Genomic DNA, 16,931 nt, shown 5'->3' with positions numbered 1-16,931 from the left:
AAGTGTAGGATAATAAGGCAGAGCTCAAATCTTTTTCCCCCCACACAGCACCATTTAGTTAAGAAAATCCATGGGATCACTAAGGAATTTCTACTATATCAAGTATTGCAAAGAATTCTGGAAAGGTACAGCAAAAGTAGGCAGAAGATGCAGATTACAAACAACTCACAGAGAACAGAGGAGAGTTTATTACAGTTTCTTACAAGAGCTCTTCTTCCTCTCCCTCACTCCTAAGAATTACTGTAGGAAGCTTGGGTTTGAAGGCAACATGAAGTAGAACAGCTTTTTACACTACACTGCTCTCCATGAGGAGATGAAACCTCTTCCCTATGCTCTAGTTCTCCATAGGTGCTTCCACATACAGTTTTTCCAGCAGTCTGTCATAACAGCTTAAGAGAGGCTAGGGAAGTGCTAGCCATTCTTGAAACAATCCACTCGTTCACAACTCTCTTCGCCAAGGACGAGGCTGATCTCCCTTCTGGCTTTGTAAGTTAACTTACAAGAGATATAAAGAGAAAATAAGTGGTTTTGCAAGACATAAGTGATTAGTACCAGCATTCAAAACTGAAACATATGGTACCACCATGTCACGTGGCCTATCTGATGTCCTGTTTCATTTTAATAGAGCTGTTCTAAGTCAGATCAAATGTCCTTGTGAAAGCTGCAAGATGCCTCTTTATTCTGATGCACCTTCAAAGCATATCCAGTGCTCAGGTCCTTCTGATGTTAACAGGATTGCTCACGATATGTGAATACTAAACAGTTCTTTAAAAAAAAAAATATTTGCTGTAACAACTGAAAACAGTTAGTTTACTACCCATAGCTACTTAAACACAGAAATTTAAACAGCCTTCATTCCTGATCTCATAGATCAGGATCACTGCTTTCTACAGTTAACACTCTGGTTGTCCAACAGTTTCTGCAGCAGCTCCCACTCCATACGAACACACAAACTCCTATGGCAATAGGCACAGATGAAAACTTAAAAAAAAAATCAAGATGAAGAGAAACACATCTCACTTCAAGCAGCTTTATAATGCAGGAGTCTGATAAAGTGGAGATAGTAAGACAGGCAGCAAGACTGAGATGTGACAGTCATTTTACCTCTGCTCACATGACTGCATCGAAGGCACACCGATGACCTTTGAGCCAGTTCAGAAGCTGTCCTTTATCTGTGAAAGTTCAAGTCAATTGTGCTTTGAATAAATACTCCCCTGTAGTTACACTTGAACTGCTGCACTATATACTAGAAATACAGAAAGTGTCCATGCACAGCCCTGAAGCACTTTGAGTATAGCCCTTGCCAGGTTAACTCATGGATCACAGAAGTTGTAGGCATCACCAGCACACACAGATGGCAGGCACACTCCCACAGAGACACAGCATCCAGAGAGCTGACTGGCCAAACGAAGAATCGGAATGGAAGAAGGATGGAAAACAAAACTTGCTTGTAGGAGTTCAGCATTCATGGTTACTACTGCAGAACCCCGACCAAGCCACCGTAATAACTGGTAGGAGTCTCTGCTAGGATAAGCCCACTACTCGAGTTCACGGTTGATTCTAACACGACTCTTCGAGAAGTAATTCAGACAGCAGCCTAGCTAGTTATTAGTCATTCGCCTTGTTATTCATTTATGGTTGTCACTTTGTTCATTCTTAAAAATCCCTCCCTTAAACTTTAACAGAAAAAAAATTTAAAATCCAGTGCTTAAGACAGAGACTAGCGACTGAATTTTGTAAGGCTTTCGGCTGACTCGTACTGGAGCACAGCACTGCTTATAACCAAACAGGCTTTCTAGTGCCATCGGTAGCACACTCAGTACAACAGAAGCTGTACAGATCACAGCAACCCTGAGGTAATAAAAGTATAAAGGAAGAGATGGAATAAACATGAGATATGTATGATAATCTTGCCACCCAGAAGAGATTCTGAGAAAGACACTCTTGCTAATTACACAACAGGAGCAGCAGTGGAAAAAAAAAAATAGTCAGTATATTTCAGTTTTTCCTTTGTTTTACACACACACTCCCCTTAATGGTATCTGTGCAGGCTTCCCTGCAGAACCGTCACTAGTGTTAAAAATCAGATCTTTAGTCTTTCTTTCCATCTGTACAAAGTGCAGCTGGAATTGATTTTGATCTCCCAAAGTGGTTGCAAAAAGGAAAGGAAGCCTTCCTCTCCCTTCTGCCCCATCATAGTTCCCCTCCCTCCTAAGAAGTTTTTAAAAATTAAAAGCCCTAATTAAGCATGATCAACTTGAGATTAGTTTGGTCATCTTCTTCCAAAAACAAAAACCCAAAACAAAAAGCAAAAACAAAACACACAATCAATGCCTCACCCACCCCAAAAAACAATAGTTCCATTTAAAAAAATAAATAAATAGTGTGTATATTTCATGCTGGAAAAAAAAAGTCACAGAAAGGATTCATTTTTGGTTTTCCCTCCCCCGAACATGACACCAGGCATTTTCTCCCCCCTCCCCTGACGTAGACATGATGGTACATTCCAACCAGCAATGTGCATCTGTGTTGAAAATGAGTTTGTACTCCTGCACGGTCCCACATGCATCAGGGAGCATCCAGCTAGCTGCTAAAGCAGAGCAAAGGCTTTCAGGTTTTGGGTATAGTCCCTGCCTGTTCCTTTGGTCCGTCTGTTAAAAGGCTCCTTGCTGCTCCCAGGTCTCTGCTCTTGTCTGTCTCCGTTAAAACGTGCACTCTGGTCCCCACACTTCGAGTCACTGGAGCTTCGTACCCAGCTTGCGCTGTCTGTTTCTGCAACGGCAACACAGAGGGCAGGGTGAGAGAGATGGCCCCAGCCCTATCGCAGGGTATTGTGGCAAACCAGCAGGCAAAAGATAGGAGGATTAAAGTAAGGCCCTGCTTAGCTCCATGCAAAAATAAAGCTGCCCCCACCAGACTCTAAAAGGAGATCGGTCCTTCCCACTCTTTACAGTCCTAGAACATCCACCATGTCTTAAGTGTGCACAAGCTCATATGCAGATGCAAGATTATAAACACTTGCTTGCAAAACACACGGGCTAGGGAGCTGAAATTCTATTTAAATGAAACATTCTTTAATCTCACACTCCCCAACAGACTCACCTTCCAGATGCAGTGGTTAACCCTCAACTTGGTATTTCTTTACTCTGCCCTATTCTACCCACAGCAGCTATCTACATATTAGAAAATAAATTAATAATTACATCTGACAAGTCAAACCAGCTACAGCTCTTCCCCCCCTCAGGTCACTTACCTTGCCTCTGCTCTCGTGACTGTGTATTCGAACCACAGGATGTTAGGAATGAGGCTGGTATCTCGGATTAAAAAGAACTCTGAAATTGGCCTGGAAGTGGACAAGGTGGTGGAAAAGGGGAAATAATTAGACTTCCTCCACCACAATTCTGATCAAAATAAAAAAAAAAAAAAAGAATAGCACAAACACTGCTCCAGACTTAACATCACTATTCCATTACCCTTCAGTCTGGGAAAGGAGCTCCTTGTTACATTTAATCAAAAAAAAAAAACCCCTCTTGTTTTTCCTTTCCTTATACAATGTTTCCAGACTATATTACATTTAAATGGTATTGCAATTTCACTAGGTCATTAGACCTTCATTACGAAAGGTCTGTCCTGCTTGAAAAGCTTCTCCAGCACTCTGCCACACCTCACAACTTTAGTAGGGCTTTACAAAAAACAGTTGCTTAAACTTCCTCTCTCCCCTACCCATATCAGGCAAGGCTATATGATCCTTTCTATACGCAAAACGTAGGAATGAGTAGGTTACACAGCCACACAACAGTCAGTATGCAAAACTGAACAAAACCCAGGAATTCCCATTTCTAACATCTGTAACTTCAGTAGCTCATAGAAGTTTGAGCAGCCCATTTACAGTCAGGGCTTGTACAGCTACAACTAAAATTTTAGAGACTGAAGTATCTTTATGTTTGTTTTGCTTTAGATGCAAGGTACAATTTTTACACCGATTGACTAGGAAAATTTTCTTTTGCCAGGGAATTCTACTATACCTGTGTTACCAGCTCACTGCAAGGGACTCATTTAATGAGCAAAACAGCAATCCACAAAATGCAGACTTGCAGGAATAAAACCTCCACAGACTTACCATGCAGCTATCCTTGGGAAGAGAGGAGTTAGTATCTCTTGTGTGAAGGCAAACCAGGCTATGGCCATAATGCTTCCTGCCACACCTCCATATAAGACTTGGCTCCAGGTGTGGTAAAGCAAATAAACCCTGCAGTGGAAGAGAAGAGTCACCAGACAAGCTTTAAAACAAGAGGAGGCATGACTCAAGGGCTGATGTTTCACTGGACCCTCAGACATTCTGAGCAAGTTATCCTCCAGATGTTAAAAGCAGGTATCTTACTTTTTTCATTAAAAAGCTGGCAAAAAAGTGGGGGAAAAAACTGGGAAAAACTGTCTTCCCTGCTACAGCAGTTTCAGCTCAGAGCACTGAAACTTTGAGCTTAACTCAATAACCCTCCGCATTCTTCTTCATATATCTCTGGATTAGCTGAGGAACTATTACCGTTGGTTCCCATGAGAGACTTTTCTAAAGCCAGTAACAAGACAAGACCCCTCCAAGCCACCAGAGCTGGGCTTAAAGGCTTTTAAGAACATAGACACCATTTTTGTTATGATTTTGCTGCTCTCAAATGTGACAGCACAAAGGCTGCACTACCACAGCGTGCTTACTGTGATTGCAGCCATTCAGAAAGCTGTATTAATGGTCTGTTGAGTTATCCCTGCACACGAGCTACGAGTCACGTTCAAAATTCTTTTCACCCATATATCATAAAGCCATTAAGATCATCTTATCTGACCCTCTGCCTAGCACAGCCCACTGGATTTCCTCAAATTAATTTTTAATTAGATGATATATCTCTTATGAAATTATCCTGTCAGAATTTTAAAAATAACCAGTAATAAGGAATCAGCTCTAGTGTACAGTCAACTGTGCCAACAGGTAATTACTTTCCTGTGGAAAACGCGGCCTTATTTCTAGCCTGAATTTGTCTGGTTTCCAATCACTGGAGCTCACTTTATATGTGTGTGTGTATATATTTTTTTTTTAAATCTACTAAAGGGAAAAAAATCATTATCAAAGTTTCATTTTCTTCATTCATCTTAATACAACTGAATCTTGCAAGTCAAACAGCTATAAATGTTTTTATTAACTAACGCTCAAGCAAAACAATTAGTTTGATCAACTGTAGCAATCCACATGCTGCAGATGCTGGTGTGCCAAGGCATGGTGTAATGCTTTCATGATTAGTGCTGGAAAGAGGGCGAGGCAGTGAGGCTAGAGCATGGCAATGGAGCCGATGGGGAATTGCTACAAGCTCAACTGATCTTGGGTTTTATAAATGCTTCTATGAAGCACCACACATGTAGCACCTTTGTTTGCTTATTTGAAGGGTCTCATGGCAACACAGCAGCTTCCACAAAGCTCTGACTTGTACAAATGCAGTCATCAAGAATCAGATCAGAAATGCAGGATAAGGAATGACAGGTCTGCTGGCTGTTAAAGGCCACAGGACTGTATGAGAGCATAAGACAAACAATTGCTCCATACCTACTATATGAGACTAGCAAAGCCACTGTGACGAGGCAGATGGACAGCACATGTCGCCATAGTAAATCCAGAAACCTCGCATTGTTTGTTTGGTGCATTCTGAAAGAGATGGAGAGCCATTAGCACAGTGGCAGGGAGCTGAGCAGTCCTTATCTCTGTTCTCACTATCTCTGAAACCCTAGGAAAGCTCTACTCCAGTGGGGTCATGGACAGCTCGACACCATCCCAGCAGCAATCTGTCCCACTGGCAGGAGTTAAAGAGAACCCAGAAAGCCATACTTCTCTCTCTCCAACTGTTAACAGGGATTGCTGTGATGGAAGGCAGAATGCTCACAATTACTGCAACTGATGCGAAAGGCACATGCTGAGCATATGCAACAGGGAGCCAAGACGTCAGAGTCCCTCCATCGTCCACAAAGCTAGGAGGAACTGTGAGTTTTGTCTTTCTCCACATGTGGAGCCACAAGACAGAGCCATGCCCCAGCGAGAATTTCAGAAAAGCACAGCACAGCATGTAAAACCAGTACTTGGTAAGGGAGATGAACTAAAAGGTCATGCAAGTGGGCAACAGGTATTACCTAAAAGATTGCAGACAACCCCACTGACAAAACTGAGTAGACACATGAGAAAGCAGCTCTTCTTTCCTCCTCCCTATTCCCCCCCTCTTCCCTCACACTGGTGGATCATCATGGCTTAGAAAAAGCAAATCGGGAGACCTGTACCCAGATAGGCATAGGAGGCCCACCCGTACCCTTCAGTTTTCAGCAATGGTAACTACAGTCCTACGTTCAGATTGAGACAGACATGCTTCATCCACCCTAGCCACAGAAAATTGTGCAGTTCCTCAGATTTAATTCCATTATGCCACTTGGGTGGCACACAGTAAGGGAGCCATCTATTTGAGGTGTTTCAACATATTAACAGCCAAAACCTGACATTGAATTTTTACCTTAAATAAAGGAACAGAAAGGAATAGACAGAGAAAAACCACATGAATTGGGAGTGGCTGGACGGCATCCCATATTTTGTGGTCACTGTTGAATGGGCTTCTGGGAAGAGAAGAAGAAAGAGTATGGTCAAGGTCTACTCTGTACATAGCAGCTGGAACGTTCCAGATGTGAAGCCAGACCACTCTGCTGGAGTATGTGCACATGAGTTCACAGGACACGTCTCTGCTCAGATGGCTCTGCCAGCCTTCTTACACCCAAACATCCAAAGCCAACATGAGGCAAAGGGGAAAATACCCTCTAACCCCCCACAGTTAGCATTCCACTCAAAACTCAACCGACACCGTGACACCAATGGGCCATACCATACCTTCGCAGGGCCGAGGCTCCCGGATTACATTTTTTATTAACCAGTTCACTCCCTCGTTGAATGCCAGCCCTCCCAAGAAAGAGATCTGTGAAGGCAAGACAACTGTGTCATCCTATCTAAAAGATCCATCTACTTACCAAACTCTCTCTGTTGACAAAACCCCAAACCATATGTTTCTAGTTTTCTTTTTTGACTACTAGAGTTAAAACCAATGGCTTCAAAATTCTCTACCTGAGGAAGAAAAGCATTTCTTTTTCAGCCCACTTTGTGTATTTGGCAACATATTGTGTATATGCAGCTTTTCAGCAGATGATACACAGAAAGAGACAAAAATGACACTGTATAGCAATTCTGTTAGCATATTTCCACCAGCAAGTATAGAAAGTGACATTTTTTAACAGGGCAGGTTTTAAGGGATTGTCTTTCCCCGACGACCAACAGGGGGAGTGCACTCGCTGTTATTTGGGTAAATAGCTTAAAAAAAGGTGACTTTTAGGCTTTCTGGCTTTTCCCTTTATGAATGTTTTAATCTTGAAGTTGCTGTCTTCAGTCTACAATGAAGTCACATTCTGAACTGAGCCAGACTGGTAGCATTTATTTTTACTCTTTAATTCCATGGTCCATACACCTCCCCTAAATTAGTCTTGCTGCTGTGATCAAATTCCCAGCTGGTGATGATAATCTGCCTCCTTAACACTCTGTCCCATTCCAGATGATGGAGCAATTTTTCATCCTATGTCCTGAGCTACGGGTCAGGCTGCTGCAAGTCAGCTAGTGCCTCTCTCCACCTCAATGGTGACTTCCCACATAAAGAATTGGGAATCAACCTCAACACTTGTCTCATTACCAACGCCTAACAAGCCCCTGTATTCAAAAACCCATGAATTTGTGCAATAGTTACTCTAACTTATTCTCTCTTTTGGGTCAACAAGAAACCTTTTGGGTTGCCAAAACTTAACAGCTGCCTTTCCTAGCTAGCATCGGCTTAATAACCTAGAAGTCCCATTCCCAGGTCCCTTGAGCCACTGGTTCCCATGACACCATGGCCTTATATTAGAAATCTGATACTAAAATCCTTTCACTGGCCCCTATTTTATCTGTTCACTGAGGGCAAATGTTACAAGAGGTTTATACCTCCTAAAGGGAATTTATCCATGACAGTGATTCCCAACTACCTGTCGGAGCAGACAGAAACCATTATGCATTACAAAAGAGTCCCTTGTTAGTCACTTGGACAGAAGCAAGTCTCTTCTGTCCCTGGTATTCAATTCACAGCTGGGAAGCAGCCCTTATAGACAGATCCACTCCCTTGGGAATCTGTAGGTTTTATTTTGTGGCCCCTTTTCTGCCTCAGTAGTTCAAAGAAAGCACATCCTATTGAGTTACAGACACCACCTCCTGCATATGCTGCCCATCTTGTAGGAACCTACTAGTGCTATGATCCCACTGGATCTTGGGAGTGTTCAGCCTCTGCAACTGCATTCTTTAGTTCCTCAGACATCTCCCTCGATGTTTTTGGACAGATAATGCCCAAAACATACTACAGAGTAACAGAAAAGTCAGCAAAGGCTAAGCTGTCTTTTAACCTGGTACAGGTGATAAGTGTCTCCTGCTGTTCTTTGACAGGAAGATCACCTTACCTAAGCTTGCTCTTTAAAGAGAGAAAAAGAAGTGTGAATACAGGAGCACCAGGTGACAAAGGAAAAGACTTTTGTCATAAGGAGAAGCTAGGAAGGGAGAGAAGGACTCACCGTGTGAAGCTCTCTCTTGAATATGATGAGTGTTACAAAGCCAACAATAATGAATATTGGACCAAGACTCAAATAAGCTAAAAGCTGACCAGAGAAATCACCTAGGGAAACAAACAAGAGAAACAAATCAGTTTGACCTTCACAGGTACTTGCCTGCCACCAGAGCATGGGTCAGTTGGTGCCCTCAATCACTGAGAGCAGAGGGGCAAACTCAGCACTGCAGCAAGTCTCCATTTTGCAGACTGACTACTGCTGCTCCAACCCAAAAGGAGCCAAGGCAAGGAAGACAGCAGCGCTTACATGCAGGTTCAAAAGCAGGGATGAGAGGAGCCTGGCATTGTTCAGCAGAGATTACTGCCAGCCAACATACAACAATGACCATGGGTGTGGGCCCAGAGTCACTTTAATCCAACATAAGCACAGGCTGCTGCAAAAGAGGCAATGTCTTTCCCTCCCCCTCATTCATATTGCCTCCCTGTGCCAGCAATTACCAGCAAGCACTCCCCAAACAAATCCTTTCCCATTCCCTTACTAAAATGGGTTACTTTTCAGCTGGATCAGCTCCCTAATCTGTCTCACCATGTGTCTGCATGAACACTAGCATTAGCAAAATGGGGAGGAAATAAATAGCTAAACATAGGAGGAGATAAAGGGAAAAAAGGAGACACTGCTTTTTAACCAGTAGCCCACTTGTATCACAGAAGTGACTTCGGGCCTCCACCTCAAATAGCAAACAGTCTAGTTATCGCTCAGGGAGAATCAGGGAGCAGCAATGGGACCTCACAAGAGGTCATAGGTACCTCAAAACCTTTATCCTGAACTATCACAGACACAGAAGTAGGCAAACAACAATAAAGAGCAGTTATATATTTTGATCTAAGTTTCTCTTGCCTCTGTTCCCTGAAAAAGGACACATACGAAAGTATTTGGAGAGAAGATGTCAGCATAAATTCCAAGGAAACAAAAAATTACCAGAATAATTTTGCTCCAAGATCAGCAAGTCACATCAGGAGAGCGAGAACTATCTACCAGAGAATCTTTAAAGACAGCAGTCACTACAAAAATGCAGTATGAACCCAGTGAGCAACTTAAGAGACAGGGTACTTCCTATATTGGTTCTCAGAGACTAGATCTTGTCCATCCCATCACTGAACACAAAAGGATCAGCCCCCACATAAATTTATCCTTCCTCCCTCCTCTCAAAAGGGAACAGGATGCCTCTGCAAGGCTGAGCATTGGACTCATTCCTAGATCAATTCCACTGCAAGATACTGAGTCTCCCCAGCCCATGCACCCACTTTTTAAAACAGCACTTGGCAAAATGGACTTTAACCTCAGCCTCTGAATACTAGAGCTGATAAAAAAAGTTACCGCACTGCTACAAAGTTCACGCTGCTGCTGTTGTTGCCACATAGTTGTGGTTACATCAGGTACAGTGCACAGATCCCTCTTGAATTCCAGACTCTGGGTTAGATTTGGGAACCACCACCATCATCAGCAAGGATTACTTGCAGGAGTTTTAGTTTGCATCACCAGTGATATTAGGAAGAGTTGGAGGACAAAACCCCCAAGACAACTGGGTTTTCACTGAAGTGAGGTTCTATTTTGTTTTTAACCTGAAAAGCATTAGAAGACACTGAATTTGAAACTTTTCTTGCACCATATGGCAGGTTTGCCTTGCATCAGGTGGGTTCCAAACGCTCCCAAAGCGGAACAGCAATGTATTACGGTAATGCAAAGTGGATGTAAGTGACAGTATCCGTTACCTGGCAATAGAGAATCAAGCCCCTTATGCTTTTACATAAATCACAAACTCTCAGCACAATGAATCCTGTCTTAAATGGTGAGGGACTTAATGAGACAAGCCACCAGACAATCAAAACTACCCTGAAAACCTTAGGAATACTTTCCAGTAGTCTCAATTCCAGTGCTACCAACTGAAGATAGCTAGCTCATCATGGAGGAATCACCATGTTTCAGATCACCCTCTCCGTTAATCCACAGTACATAAAGGCTTAGCACTTCAAGACTAAAAGCCGTAATTTTGTCAAGTAGAAACCAAACCAGATTATTCGTCTTCTCGGGGGGGGGGGGGGGGGGGGGGGGGGGGGGGGTGATGTCTATTTCTCATGCAGATGGCAGAAGATACTTAAGGAAGTAGTCTTTTAATTTAAATAGCATCAGCAGTACCAAACTCAAGATCCTCCATTATGTTATCATATTACGCACCCAATAAATCAAGCCACCCAGACTTCACCAGCACACAACCCACGTTTGCACCTGAAGCAGAGAACCAGAAACCATTGCTCCCAGACAGAGGGATCCCATCCGCTGCCCGCAGACAGAGTACCAAGTCCGTTACTCAGACAATCTTGACACAATAGCTCCCCAAACATTTCAACTGTCCATTTAAAATAGAACAGAGATAGCATTAATAATATTTCATATTACTGTGGCTAACAGCAATCAAACAGAATCACATTCTGAAGCCACTTTTTCTAGAGGAGGAGGCACATAAATAGCTGTGCACTAACTGAAGGCAGCACTTTTGCTATGTCCTGGGGGCTACACCAGGAAGTCACCAATGCCATCGTAAATGTACTCACCTAGATTAGCGGTTTAAGGCAGAGCTGCACTAACTAAACCAGCTCCAAAATGACTGGAAATCCCCAGTGAAGAAGGCAAAGCAAGCTCCGAGAAAGAGGCCAGTGCTGATCACCGCACAGCGCTCCCGGGGCCTCAGAGCATGATTACTTGTGTCACTCCTATCTACTCTCACACTCCAGTGCGCTCAGAGACTTATTCCCAGGGAAAGGGGACTTGCAGGAGAGCCGACAATTGGAAGTCCAGTCAGATCTAGCAAGCAGGTCCCCCCTCTACCTTTTTATAAAAATTAATTTCATTTTACTAAACTTGGGAATTTTAAAGCAATTCCTCCAACCAATAAGAAGAGAGACAAAACCTCTGGAAAAATGCAAAAGGAAAATCTATTTAATATATAGCTTCGGTTTTGTTTTGTTTTAAATTCTGCTTTTTTGAAGTCTAGCCTCCCCTGGACATCATTTGGGGCTTATGTTGCAAAAATAAAGAACCCAACTACCTCATTTTTAGGCACCCAAGAGATAAATAGGTGAAATGCTATACATAGCTCAGAAGCACGCTATTTTTTTCAGCCTTCATTCAGCATCTTCTTCTGCTCCAATTCAACATTTTACCCAGCATTCCTTCAGTGGAAACATCCAAGCTCTACCACATTAGCTTAACCTGTATATAATGTAAAAATATGAATCAACAGCACTCTAACCACATCCTACCACAAGATCTAGCTTTACCACCATCACTGCTTCCTATTGAAACATCTATTTGTGGCACTGCTGCTGGTCGTATGTTCTTGACTAAATGCATGTGTGCAGGTTGCACAGACAACATGCAGTGTATGTGTGTCACATGCATTTACACCAGTAAATATTCATGACGGATCATCATTTCCTCTACTTGCACATATCCTGATATCACAAGCTGTGGGACAGTAAAAATATCTTCAGGAGGCTTTAAATTACAGCATAAAAGGCACGCAGCAGGCATGAAACTTCTGCAGGAAAATTAAACATAAAACCCCACATTAAAGAAGCCAAGCAACTGAGTGGTATCTGCTTCTTTCAACAGATATTACTTAGCTACGAAATGAGCCCTGACTAGTGAGCTACCACCCTAAACAGAAATCGCAGCAAGGGTTATCAGAACAAACATTCCTATAGGAGCAACACACGCCAATACTGAATAGCAACGAGAACTGCTGAGCCAAAGTATATACACAGCACAAGCACCTTTGCTCCGATGGGTTGATTCTGCACGCTTGCCTCTCCAACTCTGCGTGACTGTAGTAAACACCCTTCACAACTAAGAAAACAGGAAGATTCTCTGTCATTCTGCAGAGAAAGGGTTTGGCATGCCAGGTTTCTCTCCTTAAAGAATTTGTCCAATGTGAGAAGAGGAGATCGAGAAAGTCCCAGAGCTTTAAGAATCCCAGCTGCACTGAAGAGAGGAAGTTTTTTTTCTTTTCTCCAAATAATAATAAAAAAAACCAAACAAACCAGGAACTCAATGTTTCTCCAGTGAAACTCACCCTACAGACAGGAAGTCCCTGAAGATGAGTTTTAAGTCTGCAACAAAAAGTCATCCCATGCAAAGCAATGCATACGGGAAAAAACAACCCTAATTATACACGCAACATGACAGGATTTAGTTCAGTTCTTATCAAACAAGAAACCCTGAGGCTTAGTGTGAGCCAATACCTTCAGAGCAGTATCCAATGCTCTGCAGCAGTCAAAAAGGCAAGAACAACATTTTTAAGAGCAAAACAAGTTACTGTTACAGCACTACAAAAATTTATTATGTGATTCTGTCTAAAAAGGGATAGTAAACACAGGAAAGGCAAATAGAAAGGGGACAAAGATAACAAGAATGGAACAGTAGCCGCTCAGAAAATATCAAATAACTCGGATTTTCAGCTGAAAAAGGAAAACAGAGGATACAACAGTTCTATAAAGTCATGAATGATATGGAGAAATGAACAGCAAACATTTGTTACCTCTCACTGCATGTGAGAGAGAGAGTGATGAAACTGCTGAGCAGTGGACTTAAAAGCAGAAAAGAAACAATCACAGTAAGTTACAAAGCTCAGTGCCAAAGATACTGTGAGATCCAAAGCGGAAATGGATTCAAAGAGCAATGAGACATATTCAGAGTATAGCTTTTATATATCCAAAGGACTTAACAATCCTGATGCAATCACCAGCTGATTACTGGAAAGACATACAGAAGAAGGATTATTCCTGCCTACCTGCCAGCAACCCAACACTGTGCCAGATCATTCCTTAGTCTCACCAAAGTACAGTTGCTGATAAGAAAAGCTCCAGGACCAAACATTTCTAAAAATATTATCCTGATATGGCTTTCAAAGACTGTCCTCTTCAGCAGCATGCTTTAACATGCTGTCAGGTAACACTGCCATTGTTGGTTTCTTCTCCCTGTGTTTGATCTTTGCATTTACTATGGGTAATACTTCAGTTAGGTCTCCAAGATCTCATTACTCAGACCAGTTTGCAGTTGACTACCACAGCGTTCATCCGCTGTTTCTCATTTGATCTTGCTCAAAGTTGACATTGCAGAAAGCCCTGAAGAACTCAGCAGCCACACCAGCAGTAAGGATAGGTGTTTGGCGTTTTGCACTATATCGCTGTTGATAAGGAAACATTAGATAAAGACAGGGAGGACGAGCACTCTTCTAGAGACACCTCTCCCCTTCACAATTACAAGCAGAAGCCCAATAATGGGCTTCATCTGCCAGACAGAAATCAGCAGTGACTGCTTTTCACCTGGTCACAGAAAGAGGGACCAACACTCTTGGCAGATGAAAGCTGGGATGACAGCAGTTCTGCACGGGAAGTCTTCAAAGACATGAGATTTTAAGAGCCGGTTGCCACAGTGGCTCAGCACGCTGCACTCCAGGCCAGCAGCCTCTGGGATCAGCCAAGAGCGAAAGATGTTTGCCACAAGACAGTGTATGACGTGCCAAGACAGCTTAATAATTTATGTTAGTAAAAGCAAGATCTATTTCTCTTTCTGACCCCTCTCTATCAGCACAAGGCTACACTAACTCCATTGTGCTGAGCAAACTGCCAACATCACTATTTTATAAATATACATTATCTAGCAGCTTTATGGACCTGGACTTAAGCCGTACACAGACAGAATGTAAACAGCTTTCTAAACAAAGTTAGAGCACTTTCCCCCAAATCCAGGTAAAAGTATCAGACTGCCATCTTACTGCAACTCATTCTTCTAGACTGAAATAAATTAAGAAACTTTCGTACCTCCAGCTGTTTTGATGTTTTAGTCCTTTGTCTCCACTTTATAGGCTTCCATAACGACATGTTTTATCCAAGACAAACACAGTGTTCATCCCCTCAATACATAACCCTAAGCTCGGTGGTGATTTACCCCCTCCACACAATCATCTTCTCCATTTGCCTGCATAAAAGCACTCAATGCAGAGAGAAAATAATCACATTATGTCACATTCTTTAAGATCTGACAGAAAACCCTTGCACAGCAGTTTCAGCCACCTTCATTTCCCAAACCAATCCAACAAATAGTGCACAGGATACCCTGTGTATACTGCCAGGTTCAGATAAGGAGATAAGATACAAAGATGAATATATCAGTACCACTGAAAAGATTATTCCCCCGTCTCCCCCAAACTGTCACGTTACTATATTTGACAAGGGGGACGGCAGAAGAATGTAGAGGGTGAAGGAAAACGCAAGACAGAAAAGGAAATGCTAATCTTTCACATAAAGCAATCACAGAACACAGCCATATGGGGGGGGGGGGGGGGGGGGGCAGGCAAGAAATAATGTATTTCCAGTGCCAGATCTTTTCAGTGTTGTCACATTTCAAGTTTCCTGGCTAAGTGGGTACTTTCAACCCAGAAGATCCCTAAGCACTTTAGAAGCTTTAGGTATTGCACTATGAGAGGAGCTTTCATCAGGAACTAAAATCCAGCTATTGAAATAGGACACACAGCAACACTTTATGGCAAGTTAGGCACTTGCTAGGAGAACTAGCGATACTGAGAACAGTGTTAACACCAAATTTGGATTTTGACCAGATTGTCAATACTAACACTCTGACACTTCATACCCTGCTTCCTCCTATTATCTTTGATCACAACAAGCAGCCAAAAAAAAATATTTTTTCTATCTCACCCAAAAGCAGCACAGCGCAAAGCACCTGAAGAGGACCTCCGGAAGACCACAGTTACTAACGAGACACTGCTTAGACAGCTGCTATCTGAATACAGACCCACTTGCTCTTGCAACACTGGTAGATCAGGGATTCATCCTACCACAACGTGGGCCAGGTGGCTGGCACGCAGTGCCACAGGGACACGGCACAGGACCTTTGCGGATCATACCACTGCCGCAGCTGGAACAGCCTATCCTGCACACAGGCACCCGTCGCTTCTCACCACTGACTGTACCCAAATCCACCTTGCCAAGTGCTGACCTACAGGAAGCCCTGTGCCTGTCGTCCTCTGGGCATTTCCCACAGTGCCACCTGACCAAAGCGTGACAGCGGGGCCCACTCCCAGCACAGCCACAAAAGCCGCTTAGCAGCCAAGCCCACCTCAGGGGCAGGGCCGCCCCGCCACGGCACAGCTCCCTGGGATGCCAGGAGGGAACACCAGGGCCAGATGGCCCTGTGACGCACCAAGTCAGACCTCCAGCATCAACCCAGACACGCAACAGCAGGGCGGGAAGGGGACACCCGGCCCCGCCATGCCACTGTGGGGTGGCACCGGGGCTGTGGGGAGCAGGCACGCCCTGGGTGGGGCAGGCACTTCGAGGCCCAGGGGCAGCCACACATGGCCAGGCATGCCAGGGAGCTGCAGAGGGGGCGAGGCAGCGGTGTAGAGAGGGGAGGGCGACACGGGAGGGCAGGACCGGCCCCGGGACCCCACGGCGGCGGGACAGGGCCGCGCCCCGGCCCCCCCCTCCCGGCCCCCTTCACCGCCTGGGGCTCAGCAGCCCCTGGAGCACGGCGCCTCGCCAGGGCGCATGCGCAGCGCCGAGTCCCCCCGCGGCTCACTATCCGGCAGCGAGTCCCACCGCCCCCAGCGCGCACGCGCGCCTCGCCGCCTCAGAGCGGCCGCTCAATGGCTCACTATTTCGCAGCTGCCAGCCCGGCCCTCAGGGGTGCCGTGGAGCGGCGGGCGGGGCCCGCCCAGGAGAACGGCGCGGCGGCCACCGGGGAGGCCGGGCGGGGGCGAAGCGGAGCTTTACCTGCGGGATACTCGACGTGAGTGAGGGAGACCGGCCGCCACGGAGCGGGGAGCGAGCACTCTCCGACTGCGGCCATCTTACCCGGATACCGGGCCGGGCCACCACGGCCAATCGGAACGCACTTAAAGGGCGGTGCGACCAATGGGCGGGGGCGCGGAGAGCGGCGGCCCAATGATGCTGCGCGGCAGGTGAGGCGCCGGCCAACCCACAGCCACCCAATTAAAAATCCAACCCGGGGAGCGGCAGAGCCAATAGCCTACTAGCACCCGTGCCCAATAGGAGGAAGACGCAGGTAGCGGAAAAGCCAATCGAAAGAAAGGCGGGCGTCATTGCCCTTCGTCATTGGCGAAAGGAAGGATGCAGATTAGCCAATCACCAGCTTCCATTGCCGCCAGCTCTTAGCCAATCAGCTGCGGCCCTGGGGTG

At 44.7% G+C, this 16,931-nt stretch overlaps 1 protein-coding gene across 1 annotated transcript; it reads right to left on the bottom strand.

Annotated features, from left to right (window-relative positions):
- Positions 1-2,363: 2,363 nt before the first annotated feature.
- Positions 2,364-16,591, bottom strand: DOLPP1 (dolichyldiphosphatase 1). Its single transcript, XM_076355504.1, has 8 exons — positions 16,506-16,591; positions 8,659-8,759; positions 6,908-6,992; positions 6,540-6,639; positions 5,591-5,689; positions 4,121-4,249; positions 3,254-3,343; positions 2,364-2,772 (listed from the first exon to the last, which is right to left on the bottom strand). Exons 1-8 carry the CDS (start codon positions 16,579-16,581, stop codon positions 2,736-2,738), a joined length of 717 nt encoding a protein of 238 aa, XP_076211619.1. The 5' UTR covers positions 16,582-16,591; the 3' UTR covers positions 2,364-2,735.
- Positions 16,592-16,931: the final 340 nt, after the last annotated feature.

The sequence above is a fragment of the Aptenodytes patagonicus genome, chromosome 18 (assembly GCF_965638725.1).
Source record: "Aptenodytes patagonicus chromosome 18, bAptPat1.pri.cur, whole genome shotgun sequence".
Lineage (NCBI taxonomy): Eukaryota > Metazoa > Chordata > Aves > Sphenisciformes > Spheniscidae > Aptenodytes > Aptenodytes patagonicus.
Note: the sequence above shows the minus strand (reverse complement) of the source record. Positions and strands in the feature narration are given on the sequence as shown.